Genomic DNA, 18,559 nt, shown 5'->3' with positions numbered 1-18,559 from the left:
CAAGCACATCACGTTAATTCGCGTGAGTGTGATTGCCGCAAGCTTAGCTTTGCAAGATATTGTTTTTGAGGTTTGGCGTCTAGACAGCTACAATCAGTAGGTTACAACGGACATCGTCGAGATAATTTGAGGCGGAACGAGTAATAAACAAACTCATTTAACCTTCAAAGTTGATCTACCGGTTAAATAAAAAATATCACCAACTTAAATGTAATGTTTAATGCTAAATATTGCAATTCTGGTTGATAATATGGTTGGGAAGATATGTGTTTTAAACGCGCAGCGTGTTAAGGGCGAGCAATTGAAACTCGGCAACTTGTTGGGTTAGTTTCATTCAACGTTGAATTTTTAGTTTGGAGAAAATTTATTTTTCAATAAAAATATACTTCTTCGACTGTTATCGGTTACTGTCAACTTGTTTAACTCAGCTGTAGTCTGATTTTGCTGCCCACTTTGTTGCAGCCTAACACCACATTATACCGTTCTATCACGAACGCCAAGTATCATGTTCCGCAATCGTCACAAACCTGATCAGCTGGTTATATTTGCTACCTACGTACTTCTTCTAGCGCCAAAAAACATGTTTTTTTTGTTACGTTGGTACTACCGCTGATTTAAATTAATCCTTTATTCCAAGTCCTTGAAAGATTTGTCACCCGCATAGAATACGGAGTATCCGCTGATCGAGTTCATATGTATTTGCCAAATTATCAATCAAAAAGTTAAATTTAGACCCGCTCGTAAGTGTATGTGGGCATGTGGCAGTTACCCTGCTGTCAAACCACATTGTTTCTATAACTCTATTTATGCAAATAGAAAACATATCGTACCATTGCGAAACTTTTATGCCTTTTGGGTAAATATAGTAGGTTGGGGGAAGATAGGACACATTTTCGTTATATTTTCTCGTCCCATTTGGTAATAAACAAAGAATATTCAAAGAATTTAAAAACTATATCCTCACGACTCCCATAGACCGATGTTAACTGTTTAAAACACGGTTAGGATTTCCACCTTGCCCCACCATGCTGTATGCAAAATCTAGTCTTTTGATATTTGACTTTTCGAAATTCATTCCTTTAGCACAAGCGTGACTTGGCCTTAGGCAAATCTGTTCAAAGAATCGGTTAAGGTTCGTATTTATAAGCGTTGATATTATATCACAAACGAACACAGTTGTATACTGCTGTTATACTTAACTGTTCGTATATACGATGATTGGAAAACTTTTTGCTGTTGCTATTATAACTTTACTTCAGGAAGTAAACTGCCAAGGTGAATCTATGTTGACTTTAGGCCACGTATGGTCTCGTTTGTTGATAATTACTTTTTTCTGTGATATTGTTTGGTGTATACGGCAAATCTAGTGTAAAACAACAGCGTGCTGAAGTACTTTTTAAGGTCTGCATTAACATGACGATTTATTTATACCTCTTCTTATACGATAGCGAAAATCAAGTTAATTAAAACGGTGAAGAGAATGAATAAGTTTCAAAACCACAGTCGTTTAAACATGCCACGGGGAAAACTACACTTGAAGAAAATGTCTAATAAGAGCGTGGCTACCAAACTAAAATTAAGCTATAAACGCAATCCAATTAGCGTACCTATTTATATATATGTATTCTATGGTGTTTCGTGTAAAGGTGGCTGTACATTTGTACACAGTATCCGGAATTCGTCCGTTTTGTCTGTTTTGTGCGGATTTCGCTGCCGAATGCGGAATTTAGAAATGGGTTTGCATACTGCCTCGCAAGCGAATTCGCATGCCGGATACTGTGTACAGCTACCTTAACACTTGTATACGGTGCCACGGCCTACTAGAGATATCTCTAGTAGGCCGTGACGGTGCATGTATTACATGTGAGGCACTGTACGCGGTACATATGAATTTACTAAAACATTGATTTTCACAGTCGGGGAAAGACGCGTACCATGCACTAACGTTGGAGGGACGTGTAAATCTTGGTTGACAACAACTTGCACGGCTGGTTGGGGTTGGGGGGATTTATGTGGGGGGAATGGAAAGCGATGCTGTTTGCCGTGTGGAGGAAATTGTAAGAAATTTTACTCTAGTGGTTTCGTTGAAACGCATAGTTAATTTATAGTAATTTATTACTATGGGGTAAGATGGAATATACCGTATAATTCTGTATTTTTCTGATCGTTGTTGTGTAACTCTGTAATATTTTTGTTTACCACCAAATGGGGCGATAAAAGAGAATAAAAATGTCCCATTTACCCCAACCTACTAATCTGTTATGGGATACTGAAGACTACAGTGTATAACTATACACATAAGAAGTGTGTACAACTGAATATAATAAGGTGGGGAAGATGGGACACCTGTTCAATCTAATTTCTCGTCCCATTTGGTAGTAAACAATGAATATTCAAAGAATTATAAAACCGTATCCTCACGAGTCCCATAGACTGTTATTAATTGTTTGAATACGATCAGGATATTTGGATATTATGTGCTAAAGGTGTCCCATCTCCCCCCAACCTACTATATACAATAATGTGATAAAAATGAAACAAGCATTATAAAAATTAATTACCTGGCCATAAAAACACTTAACGAAACTCCACGTTTTTTGTTCCATAGGTGTTTTAAGCGAACAAAGATGGCAACAAAACGACAACCGTTGCACCAACCGGGGTGGAGTCTGTATGTTAACGTCCAACAACTGCCACGGACGTTATGTACATGGTTTATGTGGCGGGCCGTTCCAAAGGAAGTGTTGCGCCCCTATTGCGGCTGCGAGGGTGACCGGCAACGCCACAACTTTTGCCGATAGGCCGTCTCCTTCGGTACATTGTAAGTTAGCCGTTTATTTTTTTTTATTTTCATTCTACGACAATTTTTATTTATCTTCTTTGAATATGGTAGTAAAGATCCAATTAATTAAAACAACAAAGAGAAGGGAATTAGCAGCGAAACGACAATCGTTAAAACACGCTATGAAAAAAACTACATGAGTAGAAGTGTAAAAAAGCATAGTTGCTAACTACAGTATAAATTAATTCTTATTGAGTTCAGTTGAACAAATTACTATGTAATTAAAGAAAAGTGCGTGACATTCTGCACTAAGATATAGTGGGGTGGGGGAAGATAGGACACCTTCAGCACAAAATATATAAATATCCTGATCGTGTTTTAAACAATTAACAACGGTCTATGAAAGTCACGAGGACAAGGTTTTATAATTCTTTGAATATTCTTTGTTTACTACCAAATGGGTCGAAATATAGGTAAATGGTTTTCCCTCTTTTTCTTTATTATTTAAAGTATTGACCTCATTATTATTATTCAGATTGTCCTGGCAGTCAAACTTACTCAACATGCGCCGGATGTGACGTCACTTGTCGGGAACTTGTAAGTTCTCTACCGTGCCGAAGGATTTGTGAATCGAAATGCAAATGTGCTGATGGGTATTACGTGCATGGAGATCAATGTCTGACAGCAAGCCAGTGCAGAGAACTTACACGTAAGCCATGGCTACGCGAGTGCCGCCGTGGTTCAGTGGCTATACCGCGGTTACTGCGCATGCCTCAAGCCAAGACGTGATAAGATCAAGGCTCGTCGCTGCCATCATTGTCGTATTGTGACCTTGGGCAAGACACTAAAAGGCCCAGTGGCACATACGCATATGGGTTGTTTAAATTTTCAGCTATGTATTAAAATAATATTAAAAACTGGAACTCATAAACGGGCACGAGGTGTATGAAACATAACACCCGTGTTATAATGATTGTCGTTGCCCCGCCATGGGAGGATAAATAAGTTACATTCATTCACCTTCATTTTGTGTCACTTTCACTGTACACATTTTACCCGATTTCTCTATTTTCTCGCAGTTTGTCCAGGGAACCAATATTTTTCGAGGTGCGCCGGTGGATGCAAGACACGATGCAGCGAACGAAACAATCCAGCGGCAACAGTCTGCACACGTGATTGCAGGGCAGGATGTACTTGCCCGGTAGGAACATTTCTTAACGGGGACAACTGTGTTCCCGAGAATGAATGTCCGGCTCTAAGTAGTAAGTTACGTTTTAACTTATTGAATATATTTTGTTTCGGTTGTTGCCATCAGCTGTATTTTTTTTCAAAATTTTAAATTATATTCTGTTTCTGTCTGTTACACGTTTCGTACAACTTCATCCTAACTGTTTTTTGTTACGAGAATCGTCCAACTTTGTGAGCACTAAATCAATGCCACTGCCAGATACAAGAATTTATCACTTTTATAAAATGTTTCATTTTAAAATTTTATGTTTTCTTTCCAGTTTGTAACGCGGAACTTGGGGAGGCATTTTCAATATGCACCACAAGTTGTGACGCTACTTGTGGGCGGCCGACCAGGCCGTGCAGTTTGGATAGATCTTGCACACAAAGATGCGCTTGCCCTCCTGGGAAGCTACGATTGAGTGGGAGATGTGTGGAGACGTCAGAATGCCCAACAATCCCGGGAGCACGAAGTAAGGACTAACAAAAAAAAAACGGCGTTACTAACTATTTGAACATAATTTAAAGTAAATATAAATATAAATAGACTTCTAATGCATTTTAACAATGTTAAGAATCTTAGCAGTAGATGGCGTGGTAAATAACTGGCTGAACCAAGAAACTAAAATCATTGCCCCTTAGCAATGTAGGATTGCAGGGCCATGTAAGTTTTTAAACTGAAAGCTTATAAAACATAAAATTAGTATTCAAATTGTGCTAAAACCATAGAAACATGATGTATTTATGTGTAAGCAGTATTTTTATGTCTCATGTATGTTGTTTAGTGTTTTTATAGGGTGCCTGGTAACGTGGTATTTTTAAATATACCCACAAAGTTACATACGTGGTAAAGTGGGCACGAAGTGTATGAAACAGAACACTCGTGATATAACGACTGTTGTTGCCCCGCCAGGCAAGAATATATAAGTTACATATGTGGTAACTCGTAAGCAGGAACAAGGTGTATGAAACAGAACGCCCTTTGTTGTTTTCAGCCACACGAGGAATAAGCAAGTTACATTCTGTCATATCCAATCCTTGATTACTTAAACAGGATGCCGTGGAAACATGGTGTTTTCAAATTGTGCTGGATGTGCAAAGACATGCGGCAATCGTCATCAAAATATTCCATGCACTCGACAATGCAGACGTAGATGCACGTGTCCTGGAAACACGTATTTATTTAGGGGGCGGTGTGTTCCTGAGTCAGCATGTCCACCAGTTCGAAGTAAGATTTATTAACAGTTAATATAATGTTATAATTTTAATTAATTTGGTAGTGATAAATTTAGTATGTATGTCAGTATGTGGGCCTTTAAATTTGGAGGATTTATTTTTTAATACATACATATATATATACATATATATAATGTTTTATTCACATGTCACATCCATTGAAATTACAAATTCTTTTAGCCAGCGACAGACAAACTTGCAACCACAGGCGTACCTGATACTACATATTTTCCCAACCACATTATCCAACAAAATAAATTTTTTAAATCCAAATAATTATATTAAAAATTTTTGTTGAAACTTTTTTTTAGGGGGGCGGAGAGCTCCATCCTTTACCCCCCCCCTATATCCGCCACTGGTTCTAACCAAGCTATGTTAATAGGTTGCAACAGTCGTCTTGGCGAAGTATGGTCGGATTGTGCACCAACATGTGACCCCACGTGTAGCAACCCCAGGATCCCATGCAGCCTTACAAAGATATGTACGCGTAGATGTGCGTGTCCAAACAGCCATGTTAGGAATCACAGAAACATTTGCGTTCCATTAGATTCCTGTCCAGTTCTTGCACCAGGTTTGTAGGAAAAATATATTCAAGCTATGACTTACATGCACATTAAAAAAAATAATCACTCAAACCTAAAAAAAATCTTAAAAAAATGAACCAACAAAGTAATATACACGAGAACTCATAAGCGGGCACGCGGTGTATGAAACTAGAAACCTGTGTTATAATGTCTGTCGTTTTATAGCCACAGAAAGATAAAAAAGTAATTTTTTAATGTTTATTCCAATGAGGGAAATACATTTATTTATTTTCCTGTAAATTGTAAAAATGTTAACTTGTTTGCACTCGCGCTTCTTCTGCCAGCAGATAAGAAATTATCAAGTTTTGACCACTTTGTTATTACATGAGAAGGTGCTAGATAGTAGATAAAAATGTTAGAGCAATAAATTATTTATCAAAAGATCTATTTTCAGACATTACACTTCAACTTCCCTTTATTCTGTAGAATGTCCATCGAACCAAGTGTTTGAAACGTGCGCTGGGTGTGACGTTACTTGTGGTCAACGTAACATGACTATCCCATGTTTTCTTCACTGTCAAGCAAAATGCACATGTCCACCTGGGACTTACTTGAATGGGAAGGATTGTCTTACAAATGATCAATGTGATGCTGCTGCAGGTTTGTCATCTTATACAGATCAAGTCAATACATATGTACTGTTGTTTCTAAATATTGTATTGATTAGTTTCATGATATTAAATATAACTAACTGGTTCAATTACGTTTTTTTACATTTCATTTATCCAGAATGTCCTGGTAACCAGATCTATTCACTTTGTGCTGGTTGTGATGTAACATGTAGTCAAAGAAATGAAACTATAGCTTGTGCAACAGTATGTCGCCAACAATGTACATGTCCTCCTAATACATATCTTCAAGGAGATTTGTGTCTGACCAATGAACAATGTGATGCTGCTGCAGGTTTGTTAACTTTGTGGATCATCATTTGGTTTCTACAGTCTTTGTCTAATGTCATCCAATGTTCCAGCTTGTCCAAACAACCAAGTTTACTCTCTCTGTGCTGGATGTGATGTCAGTTGCGCTGATAGAAACAATCCAGGACCATGCACTTTACAATGTCGTCAGCAATGCACCTGTCCATCTGGAACTTATCTTTATATGGAGCAGTGTCTTAATGATACTCAGTGCAATGTTGCTCTAAGTAAGAAACATTACATTACCTTGTTAAGATACTTTTTATATTTGACTTTACTTTTATGCAGATTGTCCTGTTTTTTTTATATCTTTACCTTTAATTACTGCTTTAGTAAAAAAAACATAACATTTATTTAAATGTATTGAATTAAATCTAACTTGCCTAATCTTCGCCTGGCCGGAAAATATCACTTGTTTACACGGGTGTTCTGTTTCAAACACCTTGTGCCTGCTTTTGAGTTTCTGTGTATGTCACTTTATGGTTGATTTTTTCATTTTTATGTATGTTGTCCATATTATGGCTGATAATATGGACAACCTGTTAATGACCACTGGGTTGGAGCAATTGTTGTTAAGTGTCTTGCCCAATAAAACAACGGCCACAATGGTATCAGCAACGAGCCTTGAACCCATTACCTCTGAGTTAAGAGCCAGACACGCTAACCACTTTGCCACGACGTCAGACTTGTACGGAAACTTTATTTTTGACCATACTTTTATACAGATTGTCCTGGTAATCAGCAATATTCTACATGTCATGGTTGTACTGTACCATGCAGTGATAGAGATTCTCCTCAACCTTGCCCAAGGATTTGTCAAATTGGTTGTTATTGTCCTCATGGAACATATTTACTTGGAGAACAATGTGTTTCTCGCCAACAGTGTGAAGCTGCTCAAAGTAACAATAAAGATATATTGAATGTTATTTATTGTGTTTTACCTTTGTGTATTTTAGGTTGTCCTGGTAACCAGATCTATTCACTTTGTGCTGGTTGTGATGTAACATGTGGTCAAAGAAATGAAACTATAGCTTGTCCAGCAATATGTCGCCAACAATGTACATGTCCTCCTAATACATATCTTCAAGGAGATTTGTGTCTGACCAATGAACAATGTGATGCTGCTGCAGGTTTGTTAACTTTGTGGATCATCATTTGGTTTCTACAGTCTTTGTCTAATGTCATCCAATGTTCCAGCTTGTCCAAACAACCAAGTTTACTCTCTCTGTGCTGGATGTGATGTCAGTTGCGCTGATAGAAACAATCCAGGACCATGCACTTTACAATGTCGCCAGCAATGCACCTGTCCATCTGGAACTTATCTTTATATGGAGCAGTGTCTTAATGATACTCAGTGCAATGTTGCTCTAAGTAAGAAACATCACATTAACTTGTTAAGATACTTTTTATATTTGACTTTACTTTTATGCAGATTGTCCTGTTTTTTTATATCTTTACCTTTAATTACTGCTTTAATAAAAAAACATAACATTTATTCAAATGTATTGAATTAAATGTAACTTGCCTAATCTTCGCCTGGCCGGAAAATATCACTTGTTTACACGGGTGTTCTGTTTCAAACACCTTGTGCCTGCTTCTGAGTTTCTGTGTATGTCACTTTATGGTTGATTTTTTCATTTTTATGTATGCTGTCCATATTATGGCTGATAATATGGACAACCTGTTAATGACCACTGGGTTGGAGCAATTGTTGTTAAGTGTCTTGCCCAATAAAACAACGGCCACAATGGTATCAGAAACGAGCCTTGAACCCATTACCTCTGAGTTAAGAGCCAGGCACGCTAACCACTTTGCCACGACGTTGGACTTGTACAGAAACTCTATATTTGACCATACTTTTATGCAGATTGTCCTGGTAATCAGCAATATTCTACATGTCATGGTTGTACTGTACCATGCAGTGATAGAGATTCTCCTGAACCTTGCCCAAGGATTTGTCAAATTGGTTGTTATTGTCCTCATGGAACATATTTACTTGGAGAACAATGTGTTTCTCGCCAACAGTGTGAAGCTGCTCAAAGTAACAATAAAGATATATTGAATGTTATTTATTGTGTTTTAACTTTGTGTATTTTAGGTTGTCCTGGTAACCAGATCTATTCACTTTGTGCTGGCTGTGATGTAACATGTAGTCAAAGAAATGAAACTATAGCTTGTGCAACAGTATGTCGCCAACAATGTACATGTCCTCCTAATACATATCTTCAAGGAGATTTGTGTCTGACCAATGAACAATGTGATGCTGCTGCAGGTTTGTTAACTTTGTGGATCATCATTTGGTTTCTACAGTCTTTGTCTAATGTCATCCAATGTTCCAGCTTGTCCAAACAACCAAGTTTACTCTCTCTGTGCTGGATGTGATGTCAGTTGCGCTGATAGAAACAATCCAGGACCATGCACTTTACAATGTCGTCAGCAATGCACCTGTCCATCTGGAACTTATCTTTATATGGAGCAGTGTCTTGATGATACTCAGTGCAATGTTGCTCTAAGTAAGAAACATCACATTACCTTGTTAAGATACTTTTTATATTTGACTTTACTTTTATGCAGATTGTCCTGTTTTTTTAGATCCTTACCTTAAACTATTACTCTGGTTAAAAACATAATATTTATTTCAATGTATTGAATTGAATGTAACTTGCTTAATCTTCGACTGGCCTGGAAAACGTCACTTGTTAAACACGGGTGTTCTGTTTTATACATCTTGTGCCTGCTGTTAAATTATTATGTATATTACTTTGTGGGTGCATATTTCTTTATGTATGGCTGTTAACTTGGACAACCTGTTAATGGCCATTAGGTTGGAGCAATTGCTGTTAAGTGTCTTGCCCAACAAAACAACGACCACAATGGTATCAGTGACGAGCCTTGTACCCATTACCTCTGAGTTAAGAGCCAGGCACGCTAACCACTTTGCCACGACGTCGAACTTGTACAGAAACTCTATATTTGACCATACTTTTATACAGATTGTCCTGGTAATCAGCAATATTCTACATGCCATGGTTGTACTATACCATGCAGTGATAGAGATTCTCCTCAACCTTGCCCAAGGATTTGTCAAATTGGTTGTTATTGTCCTCATGGAACATATTTACTTGGAGAACAATGTGTTTCTCGCCAACAGTGTGAAGCTGCTCAAAGTAACAATAAAGATATATTGAATGTTATTTATTGTGTTTTACCTTTGTGTATTTTAGGTTGTCCTGGTAACCAGATCTATTCACTTTGTGCTGGCTGTGATGTAACATGTGGTCAAAGAAATGAAACTATAGCTTGTCCAGCAATATGTCGCCAACAATGTACATGTCCTCCTAATACATATCTTCAAGGAGATTTGTGTCTGACCAATGAACAATGTGATGCTGCTGCAGGTTTGTTAACTTTGTGGATCATCATTTGGTTTCTACAGTCTTTGTCTAATGTCATCCAATGTTCCAGCTTGTCCAAACAACCAAGTTTACTCTCTCTGTGCTGGATGTGATGTCAGTTGTGCTGATAGAAACAATCCAGGACCATGCACTTTACAATGTCGTCAGCAATGCACCTGTCCATCTGGAACTTATCTTTATATGGAGCAGTGTCTTGATGATACTCAGTGCAATGTTGCTCTAAGTAAGAAACATCACATTACCTTGTTAAGATACTTTTTATATTTGACTTTACTTTTATGCAGATTGTCCTGTTTTTTTAGATGTTTATCTTAATTTATTGGTGAGGTTAAAAACGTAACGAATACTTAAATGTATTGAAACGAATGTAATTTCTTTAATCTTTGCATGGCTGTGGAAGGACAGTTATTTTATTTAACACGGGTTTTCTACTTTATACATCTTGTGCCAGCTGATGAGTTACAATGTTTGTTACTTTGGGGTTTTTTATGCATCGCCGGGAATTTGGAAAACCCATTAGTGACCACTGGGTTGGAGCAATAACTGTTAAGTGTCTTGCCCAACATCCAATACGCCCACATTGATAGCAACTTCTCCTGAAAATGGTAGCAGCAACAAGCCTTGAACCGATTACTTTTGGGTTAGAGGCAGGTGCGCTAACCACTTTGCCACGACGTCGAACTTGTACTGAAACTTTATATTTGACTTTACCTTTATGCAGATTGTCCTGTTTTTTTAGATCCTTACCTTAAACTATTGCTTGGTTAAAAACATAATATTTATTTCAATGTATTGAATTAAATCTAACTTGCTTAATCTTCGACTGGCCGGAAAACGTCACTTGTTAAACACGAGTGTTCTGTTTTATACATCTTGTGCTTGCCGTTAAATTATTATGTATATTACTTTGTGGGTGCATATTTCTTTATGTATGGCTGTTAATCTGGCAACCCATTAATGTCCATTGGGTTGGAGCAATTGCTGTTAACTGTTTTGCCCAACGATACAACGCCCACAATGGTATTAGTGACGAGCCTTGTACCCATTACCTCTGGGTTAGAGGCAGGCGCGCTAACCACTTTGCCACGACGCCGGACTTGTACAGAAACTTTATATTTGACCATACTTTTATACAGATTGTCCTGGTAATCAGCAATATTCTACATGTCATGGTTGTACTGTACCATGCAGTGATAGAGATTCTCCTCAACCTTGCCCAAGGATTTGTCAAATTGGTTGTTATTGTCCTCATGGAACATATTTACTTGGAGAACAATGTGTTTCTCGCCAACAGTGTGATGCTGCTCAAAGTAACAATAAAGATATATTGAATGTTATTTATTGTGTTTTACCTTTGTGTATTTTAGGTTGTCCTGGTAACCAGATCTATTCACTTTGTGCTGGTTGTGATGTAACATGTAGTCAAAGAAATGAAACTATAGCTTGTCCAGCAATATGTCGCCAACAATGTACATGTCCTCCTAATACATATCTTCAAGGAGATTTGTGTCTGACCAATGAACAATGTGATGCTGCTGCAGGTTTGTTAACTTTGTGGATCATCATTTGGTTTCTACAGTCTTTGTCTAATGTCATCCAATCTTCCAGCTTGTCCAAACAACCAAGTTTACTCTCTCTGTGCTGGATGTGATGTCAGTTGCGCTGATAGAAACAATCCAGGACCATGCACTTTACAATGTCGTCAGCAATGCACCTGTCCATCTGGAACTTATCTTTATATGGAGCAGTGTCTTGATGATACTCAGTGCAATGTTGCTCTAAGTAAGAAACATCACATTAACTTGTTAAAATACTTTTTATATTTGACTTTACTTTTATGCAGATTGTTATTGTTTTTTTTATATCTTTACCTTTAATTACTGCTTTAGTAAAAAAACATAACATTTATTTAAATGTATTGAATTAAATGTAACTTGCCTAATCTTCACCTGGCCGGAAAATATCACTTGTTTACACGGGTGTTCTGTTTCAAACACCTTGTGCCTGCTTCTGAGTTGCTGTGTATGTCACTTTATGGTTGATTTTTTCATTTTTATGTATGCTGTCCATATTATGGCTGATAATATGGACAACCCATTAATGACCATTAGGTTGGAGCAATTGTTGTTAAGTGTCTTGCCCAACAAAACAACGGCAACAATGGTATCAGCGACGAGCCTTGAACCCATTACCTCTGGGTAAGAGGCAGGCGCGCTAACCACTTTGCCACGACGTCGAACTTGTACAGAAACTCTATATTTGACCATACTTTTATACAGATTGTCCTGGTAATCAGCAATATTCTACATGTCATGGTTGTACTGTACCATGCAGTGATAGAGATTCTCCTCAACCTTGCCCAAGGATTTGTCAAATTGGTTGTTATTGTCCTCATGGAACATATTTACTTGGAGAACAATGTGTTTCTCGCCAACAGTGTGAAGCTGCTCAAAGTAACAATAAAGATATATTGAATGTTATTTATTGTGTTTTACCTTTGTGTATTTTAGGTTGTCCTGGTAACCAGATCTATTCACTTTGTGCTGGTTGTGATGTAACATGTAGTCAAAGAAATGAAACTATAGCTTGTCCAGCAATATGTCGCCAACAATGTACATGTCCTCCTAATACATATCTTCAAGGAGATTTGTGTCTGACCAATGAACAATGTGATGCTGCTGCAGGTTTGTTAACTTTGTGGATCATCATTTGGTTTCTACAGTCTTTGTCTAATGTCTTTCAATGTTCCAGCTTGTCCAAACAACCAAGTTTACTCTCTCTGTGCTGGATGTGATGTCAGTTGCGCTGATAGAAACAATCCAGGACCATGCACTTTACAATGTCGTCAGCAATGCACCTGTCCATCTGGAACTTATCTTTATATGGAGCAGTGTCTTGATGATACTCAGTGCAATGTTGCTCTAAGTAAGAAACATCACATTAACTTGTTAAGATACTTTTTATATTTGACTTTACTTTTATGCAGATTGTTATTGTTTTATTTATATCTTCACCTTTAATTACTGCTTTAGTAAAAAAACATAACATTTATTTAAATGTATTGAATTAAATCTAACTTGCCTAATCTTCACCTGGAAGGAAACTATCACTTGTTTACACGGGTGTTCTGTTTCAAACACCTTGTGCCTGCTTCTGAGTTGCTGTGTATGTCACTTTATGGTTGATTTTTTCATTTTTATGTATGCTGTCCATATTATGGCTGATAATATGGACAACCTGTTAATGACCACTGGGCTGGAGCAATTGTTGTTAAGTGTCTTGCCCAATAATACAACGGCCACAATGGTATCAGCAACGAGCCTTGAACCCATTACCTCTGAGTTAAGAGCCAGGCACGCTAACCACTTTGCCACGACGTCGGACTTGTACAGAAACTCTATATTTGACCATACTTTTATGCAGATTGTCCTGGTAATCAGCAATATTCTACATGTCATGGTTGTACTGTACCATGCAGTGATAGAGATTCTCCTCAACCTTGCCCAAGGATTTGTCAAATTGGTTGTTATTGTCCTCATGGAACATATTTACTTGGAGAACAATGTGTTTCTCGCCAACAGTGTGAAGCTGCTCAAAGTAACAATAAAGATATATTGAATGTTATTTATTGTGTTTTACCTTTGTGTATTTTAGGTTGTCCTGGTAACCAGATCTATTCACTTTGTGCTGGTTGTGATGTAACATGTAGTCAAAGAAATGAAACTATAGCTTGTCCAGCAATATGTCGCCAACAATGTACATGTCCTCCTAGAACATATCTTCAAGGAGATTTGTGTCTGACCAATGAACAATGTGATGCTGCTGCAGGTTTGTTAACTTTGTGGATCATCATTTGGTTTTTACAGTCTTTGTCTAATGTCATCCAATGTTCCAGCTTGTCCAAACAACCAAGTTTACTCTCTCTGTGCTGGATGTGATGTCAGTTGCGCTGATAGAAACAATCCAGGACCATGCACTTTACAATGTCGTCAGCAATGCACCTGTCCATCTGGAACTTATCTTTATATGGAGCAGTGTCTTAATGATACTCAGTGCAATGTTGCTCTAAGTAAGAAACATCACATTACCTTGTTAAGATACTTTTTATATTTGACTTTACTTTTATGCAGATTGTTATTGTTTTTTTTTATTTTTTTACCTTTAATTACTGCTTTAGTAAAAAAACATAACATTTATTTAAATGTATTGAATTAAATCTAACTTGCCTAATCTTCACCTGGCCGAAAAATATCACTTGTTTACGCGGGTGTTCTGTTTCAAACACCTTGTGCCTGCTTCTGAGTTGCTGTGTATGTCACTTTATTGTTGATTTTTTCATTTTTATGTATGTTGTCCATATTATGGCTGATAATATGGACAACCTGTTAATGACCATTAGGTTGGAGCAATTGCTGTTAAGTGTCTTGCCCAACAAAACAACGACCACAATGGTATCAGAAACGAGCCTTGTACCCATTACCTCTGAGTTAAGAGCCAGGCACGCTAACCACTTTGCCACGACATTGGACTTGTACAGAAACTCTATATTTGACCATACTTTTATGCAGATTGTCCTGGTAATCAGCAATATTCTACATGTCATGGTTGTACTGTACCATGCAGTGATAGAGATTCTCCTGAACCTTGCCCAAGGATTTGTCGAATTGGTTGTTATTGTCCTCATGGAACATATTTACTTGGAGAACAATGTGTTTCTCGCCAACAGTGTGATGCTGCTCAAAGTAACAATAAAGATATATTGAATGTTATTTATTGCGTTTTACCTTTGTGTATTTTAGGTTGTCCTGGTAACCAGATCTATTCACTTTGTGCTGGTTGTGATGTAACATGTAGTCAAAGAAATGAAACTATAGCTTGTGCAACAGTATGTTGCCAACAATGTACATGTCCTCCTAATACATATCTTCAAGGAGATTTGTGTCTGACCAATGAACAATGTGATGCTGCTGCAGGTTTGTTAACTTTGTGGATCATCATTTGGTTTCTACAGTCTTTGTCTAATGTCATCCAATGTTCCAGCTTGTCCAAACAACCAAGTTTACTCTCTCTGTGCTGGATGTGATGTCAGTTGCGCTGATAGAAACAATCCAGGACCATGCACTTTACAATGTCGTCAGCAATGCACCTGTCCATCTGGAACTTATCTTTATATGGAGCAGTGTCTTGATGATACTCAGTGCAATGTTGCTCTAAGTAAGAAACATCACATTACCTTGTTAGGATACTTTTTATATTTGACTTTACTTTTATGCAGATTGTCCTGTTTTTTTATATCTTTACCTTTAATTACTGCTTTAGTAAAAAAACATAACATTTATTTAAATGTATTGAATTAAATGTAACTTGCCTAATCTTCGCCTGGCCGGAAAATATCACTTGTTTACACGGGTGTTCTGTTTCAAACACCTTGTGCCTGCTTCTGAGTTGCTGTGTATGTCACTTTATGGTTGATTTTTTCATTTTTATGTATGTTGTCCATATTATGGCTGATAATATGGACAACCTGTTAATGACCATTAGGTTGGAGCAATTGCTGTTAAGTGTCTTGCCCAACAAAACAACGACCACAATGGTATCAGAAACGAGCCTTGTACCCATTACCTCTGAGTTAAGAGCCAGGCACGCTAACCACTTTGCCACGACATTGGACTTGTACAGAAACTCTATATTTGACCATACTTTTATGCAGATTGTCCTGGTAATCAGCAATATTCTACATGTCATGGTTGTACTGTACCATGCAGTGATAGAGATTCTCCTGAACCTTGCCCAAGGATTTGTCGAATTGGTTGTTATTGTCCTCATGGAACATATTTACTTGGAGAACAATGTGTTTCTCGCCAACAGTGTGATGCTGCTCAAAGTAACAATAAAGATATATTGAATGTTATTTATTGCGTTTTACCTTTGTGTATTTTAGGTTGTCCTGGTAACCAGATCTATTCACTTTGTGCTGGTTGTGATGTAACATGTAGTCAAAGAAATGAAACTATAGCTTGTGCAACAGTATGTTGCCAACAATGTACATGTCCTCCTAATACATATCTTCAAGGAGATTTGTGTCTGACCAATGAACAATGTGATGCTGCTGCAGGTTTGTTAACTTTGTGGATCATCATTTGGTTTCTACAGTCTTTGTCTAATGTCATCCAATGTTCCAGCTTGTCCAAACAACCAAGTTTACTCTCTCTGTGCTGGATGTGATGTCAGTTGCGCTGATAGAAACAATCCAGGACCATGCACTTTACAATGTCGTCAGCAATGCACCTGTCCATCTGGAACTTATCTTTATATGGAGCAGTGTCTTGATGATACTCAGTGCAATGTTGCTCTAAGTAAGAAACATCACATTACCTTGTTAGGATACTTTTTATATTTGACTTTACTTTTATGCAGATTGTCCTGTTTTTTTATATCTTTACCTTTAATTACTGCTTTAGTAAAAAAACATAACATTTATTTAAATGTATTGAATTAAATGTAACTTGCCTAATCTTCGCCTGGCCGGAAAATATCACTTGTTTACACGGGTGTTCTGTTTCAAACACCTTGTGCCTGCTTCTGAGTTGCTGTGTATGTCACTTTATGGTTGATTTTTTCATTTTTATGTATGTTGTCCATATTATGGCTGATAATATGGACAACCTGTTAATGACCACTGGGTTGGAGCAGTTGTTGTTAAGTGTCTTGCCCAATAAAACAACGGCCACAATGGTATCAGCAACGAGCCTTGAACCCATTACCTCTGAGTTAAGAGCCAGGCACGCTAACCACTTTGCCACGACACGGACTTGTACAGAAACTTTATATTTGACCATACTTTTATACAGATTGTCCTGGTAATCAGCAATATTCTACATGTCATGGTTGTACTGTACCATGCAGTGATAGAGATTCTCCTCAACCTTGCCCAAGGATTTGTCAAATTGGTTGTTATTGTCCTCATGGAACATATTTACTTGGAGAACAATGTGTTTCTCGCCAACAGTGTGAAGCTGCTCAAAGTAACAATAAAGATATATTGAATGTTATTTATTGTGTTTTACCTTTGTGTATTTTAGGTTGTCCTGGTAACCAGATCTATTCACTTTGTGCTGGTTGTGATGTAACATGTAGTCAAAGAAATGAAACTATAGCTTGTCCAGCAATATGTCGCCAACAATGTACATGTCCTCCTAATACATATCTTCAAGGAGATTTGTGTCTGACCAATGAACAATGTGATGCTGCTGCAGGTTTGTTAACTTTGTGGATCATCATTTGGTTTTTACAGTCTTTGTCTAATGTCATCCAATGTTCCAGCTTGTCCAAACAACCAAGTTTACTCTCTCTGTGCTGGATGTGATGTCAGTTGCGCTGATAGAAACAATCCAGGACCATGCACTTTACAATGTCGTCAGCAATGCACCTGTCCATCTGGAACTTATCTTTATATGGAGCAGTGTCTTGATGATACTCAGTGCAATGTTGCTCTAAGTAAGAAACATCACATTAACTTGTTAAGATACTTTTTATATTTGACTTTACTTTCATGCAGATTGTCCTGTTTTTTTTAGATGTTTATCTTAATTTATTGCTTGGTTAAAAACATAATATTTATTTCAATGTATTGAATTGAATGTAACTTGCTTAATCTTCGCCTGGCCGGAAAACGTCACTTGTTAAACACGGGTGTTCTGTTTTATACATCTTGTGCCTGCCGTTAAATTATTATGTATATTACTTTGTGGGTGCATATTTCTTTATGTATGGCTGTTAACTTGGACAACCTGTTAATGGCCATTAGGTTGGAGCAATTGCTGTTAACTGTATTGCCCAACGATACAACGCCCACAATGGTATCAGCGACGAGCCTTGAACCCATTACCTCTGGGTTAGAGGCAGGCGCGCTAACCACTTTGCCACGACGCCGGACTTGTACAGAAACTTTATATTTGACCATACTTTTATACAGATTGTCCTGGTAATCAGCAATATTCTACATGTCATGGTTGTACTGTACCATGCAGTGATAGAGATTCTCCTCAACCTTGCCCAAGGATTTGTCAAATTGGTTGTTATTGTCCTCATGGAACATATTTACTTGGAGAACAATGTGTTTCTCGCCAACAGTGTGAAACTGCTCAAAGTAACAATAAAGATATATTGAATGTTATTTATTGTGTTTTACCTTTGTGTATTTTAGGTAGGGCTGTGGAAAAGTTAACGGTTAACCGGTTAACCGAACCTATTCGGTTAACCGCCAACGAAAAGTTCAAGTCGTTAACCGAACTATGACGTCATAGGGCATAAACGTATATCAAAATCTGTCATATTTACACGAAAGGCACGTGTTCGTGTTCGTTGATTGTTGTTTTGCAATAAGACAGAGTGCGC

General features: G+C 37.6%; 1 protein-coding gene across 1 annotated transcript in view; it reads left to right on the top strand.

Moving 5' to 3' along the window:
* Nucleotides 1-193: 193 nt before the first annotated feature.
* Nucleotides 194-18,559, top strand: part of LOC149737360 (zonadhesin-like) — a 53,295-nt gene continuing 34,929 nt past the window's right edge. Inside the window, exons 1-39 of the mRNA XM_089873669.1 lie at nt 194-1,275; nt 1,917-2,057; nt 2,609-2,821; nt 3,318-3,491; nt 3,862-4,044; nt 4,291-4,482; nt 5,064-5,237; nt 5,628-5,816; nt 6,256-6,429; nt 6,559-6,732; nt 6,800-6,973; nt 7,472-7,645; nt 7,703-7,876; nt 7,944-8,117; nt 8,614-8,787; nt 8,845-9,018; nt 9,086-9,259; nt 9,740-9,913; nt 9,971-10,144; nt 10,212-10,385; nt 11,299-11,472; nt 11,530-11,703; nt 11,771-11,944; nt 12,442-12,615; nt 12,673-12,846; nt 12,914-13,087; nt 13,586-13,759; nt 13,817-13,990; nt 14,058-14,231; nt 14,731-14,904; nt 14,962-15,135; nt 15,203-15,376; nt 15,873-16,046; nt 16,104-16,277; nt 16,345-16,518; nt 17,014-17,187; nt 17,245-17,418; nt 17,486-17,659; nt 18,138-18,368. Coding sequence (XP_089729795.1) covers nt 1,215-1,275; nt 1,917-2,057; nt 2,609-2,821; nt 3,318-3,491; nt 3,862-4,044; nt 4,291-4,482; nt 5,064-5,237; nt 5,628-5,816; nt 6,256-6,429; nt 6,559-6,732; nt 6,800-6,973; nt 7,472-7,645; nt 7,703-7,876; nt 7,944-8,117; nt 8,614-8,787; nt 8,845-9,018; nt 9,086-9,259; nt 9,740-9,913; nt 9,971-10,144; nt 10,212-10,385; nt 11,299-11,472; nt 11,530-11,703; nt 11,771-11,944; nt 12,442-12,615; nt 12,673-12,846; nt 12,914-13,087; nt 13,586-13,759; nt 13,817-13,990; nt 14,058-14,231; nt 14,731-14,904; nt 14,962-15,135; nt 15,203-15,376; nt 15,873-16,046; nt 16,104-16,277; nt 16,345-16,518; nt 17,014-17,187; nt 17,245-17,418; nt 17,486-17,659; nt 18,138-18,368 — 6,778 coding nt within the window. The 5' untranslated portion in view covers nt 194-1,214. The remainder of the gene's footprint in view (nt 1,276-1,916; nt 2,058-2,608; nt 2,822-3,317; nt 3,492-3,861; nt 4,045-4,290; nt 4,483-5,063; nt 5,238-5,627; nt 5,817-6,255; nt 6,430-6,558; nt 6,733-6,799; nt 6,974-7,471; nt 7,646-7,702; nt 7,877-7,943; nt 8,118-8,613; nt 8,788-8,844; nt 9,019-9,085; nt 9,260-9,739; nt 9,914-9,970; nt 10,145-10,211; nt 10,386-11,298; nt 11,473-11,529; nt 11,704-11,770; nt 11,945-12,441; nt 12,616-12,672; nt 12,847-12,913; nt 13,088-13,585; nt 13,760-13,816; nt 13,991-14,057; nt 14,232-14,730; nt 14,905-14,961; nt 15,136-15,202; nt 15,377-15,872; nt 16,047-16,103; nt 16,278-16,344; nt 16,519-17,013; nt 17,188-17,244; nt 17,419-17,485; nt 17,660-18,137; nt 18,369-18,559) is intronic.

The sequence above is a fragment of the Ciona robusta genome, chromosome 3, assembly GCF_009617815.1.
Source record: "Ciona robusta chromosome 3, ASM961781v2".
NCBI classification, from domain to species: domain Eukaryota; kingdom Metazoa; phylum Chordata; class Ascidiacea; order Phlebobranchia; family Cionidae; genus Ciona; species Ciona robusta.
Note: the sequence above shows the minus strand (reverse complement) of the source record. Positions and strands in the feature narration are given on the sequence as shown.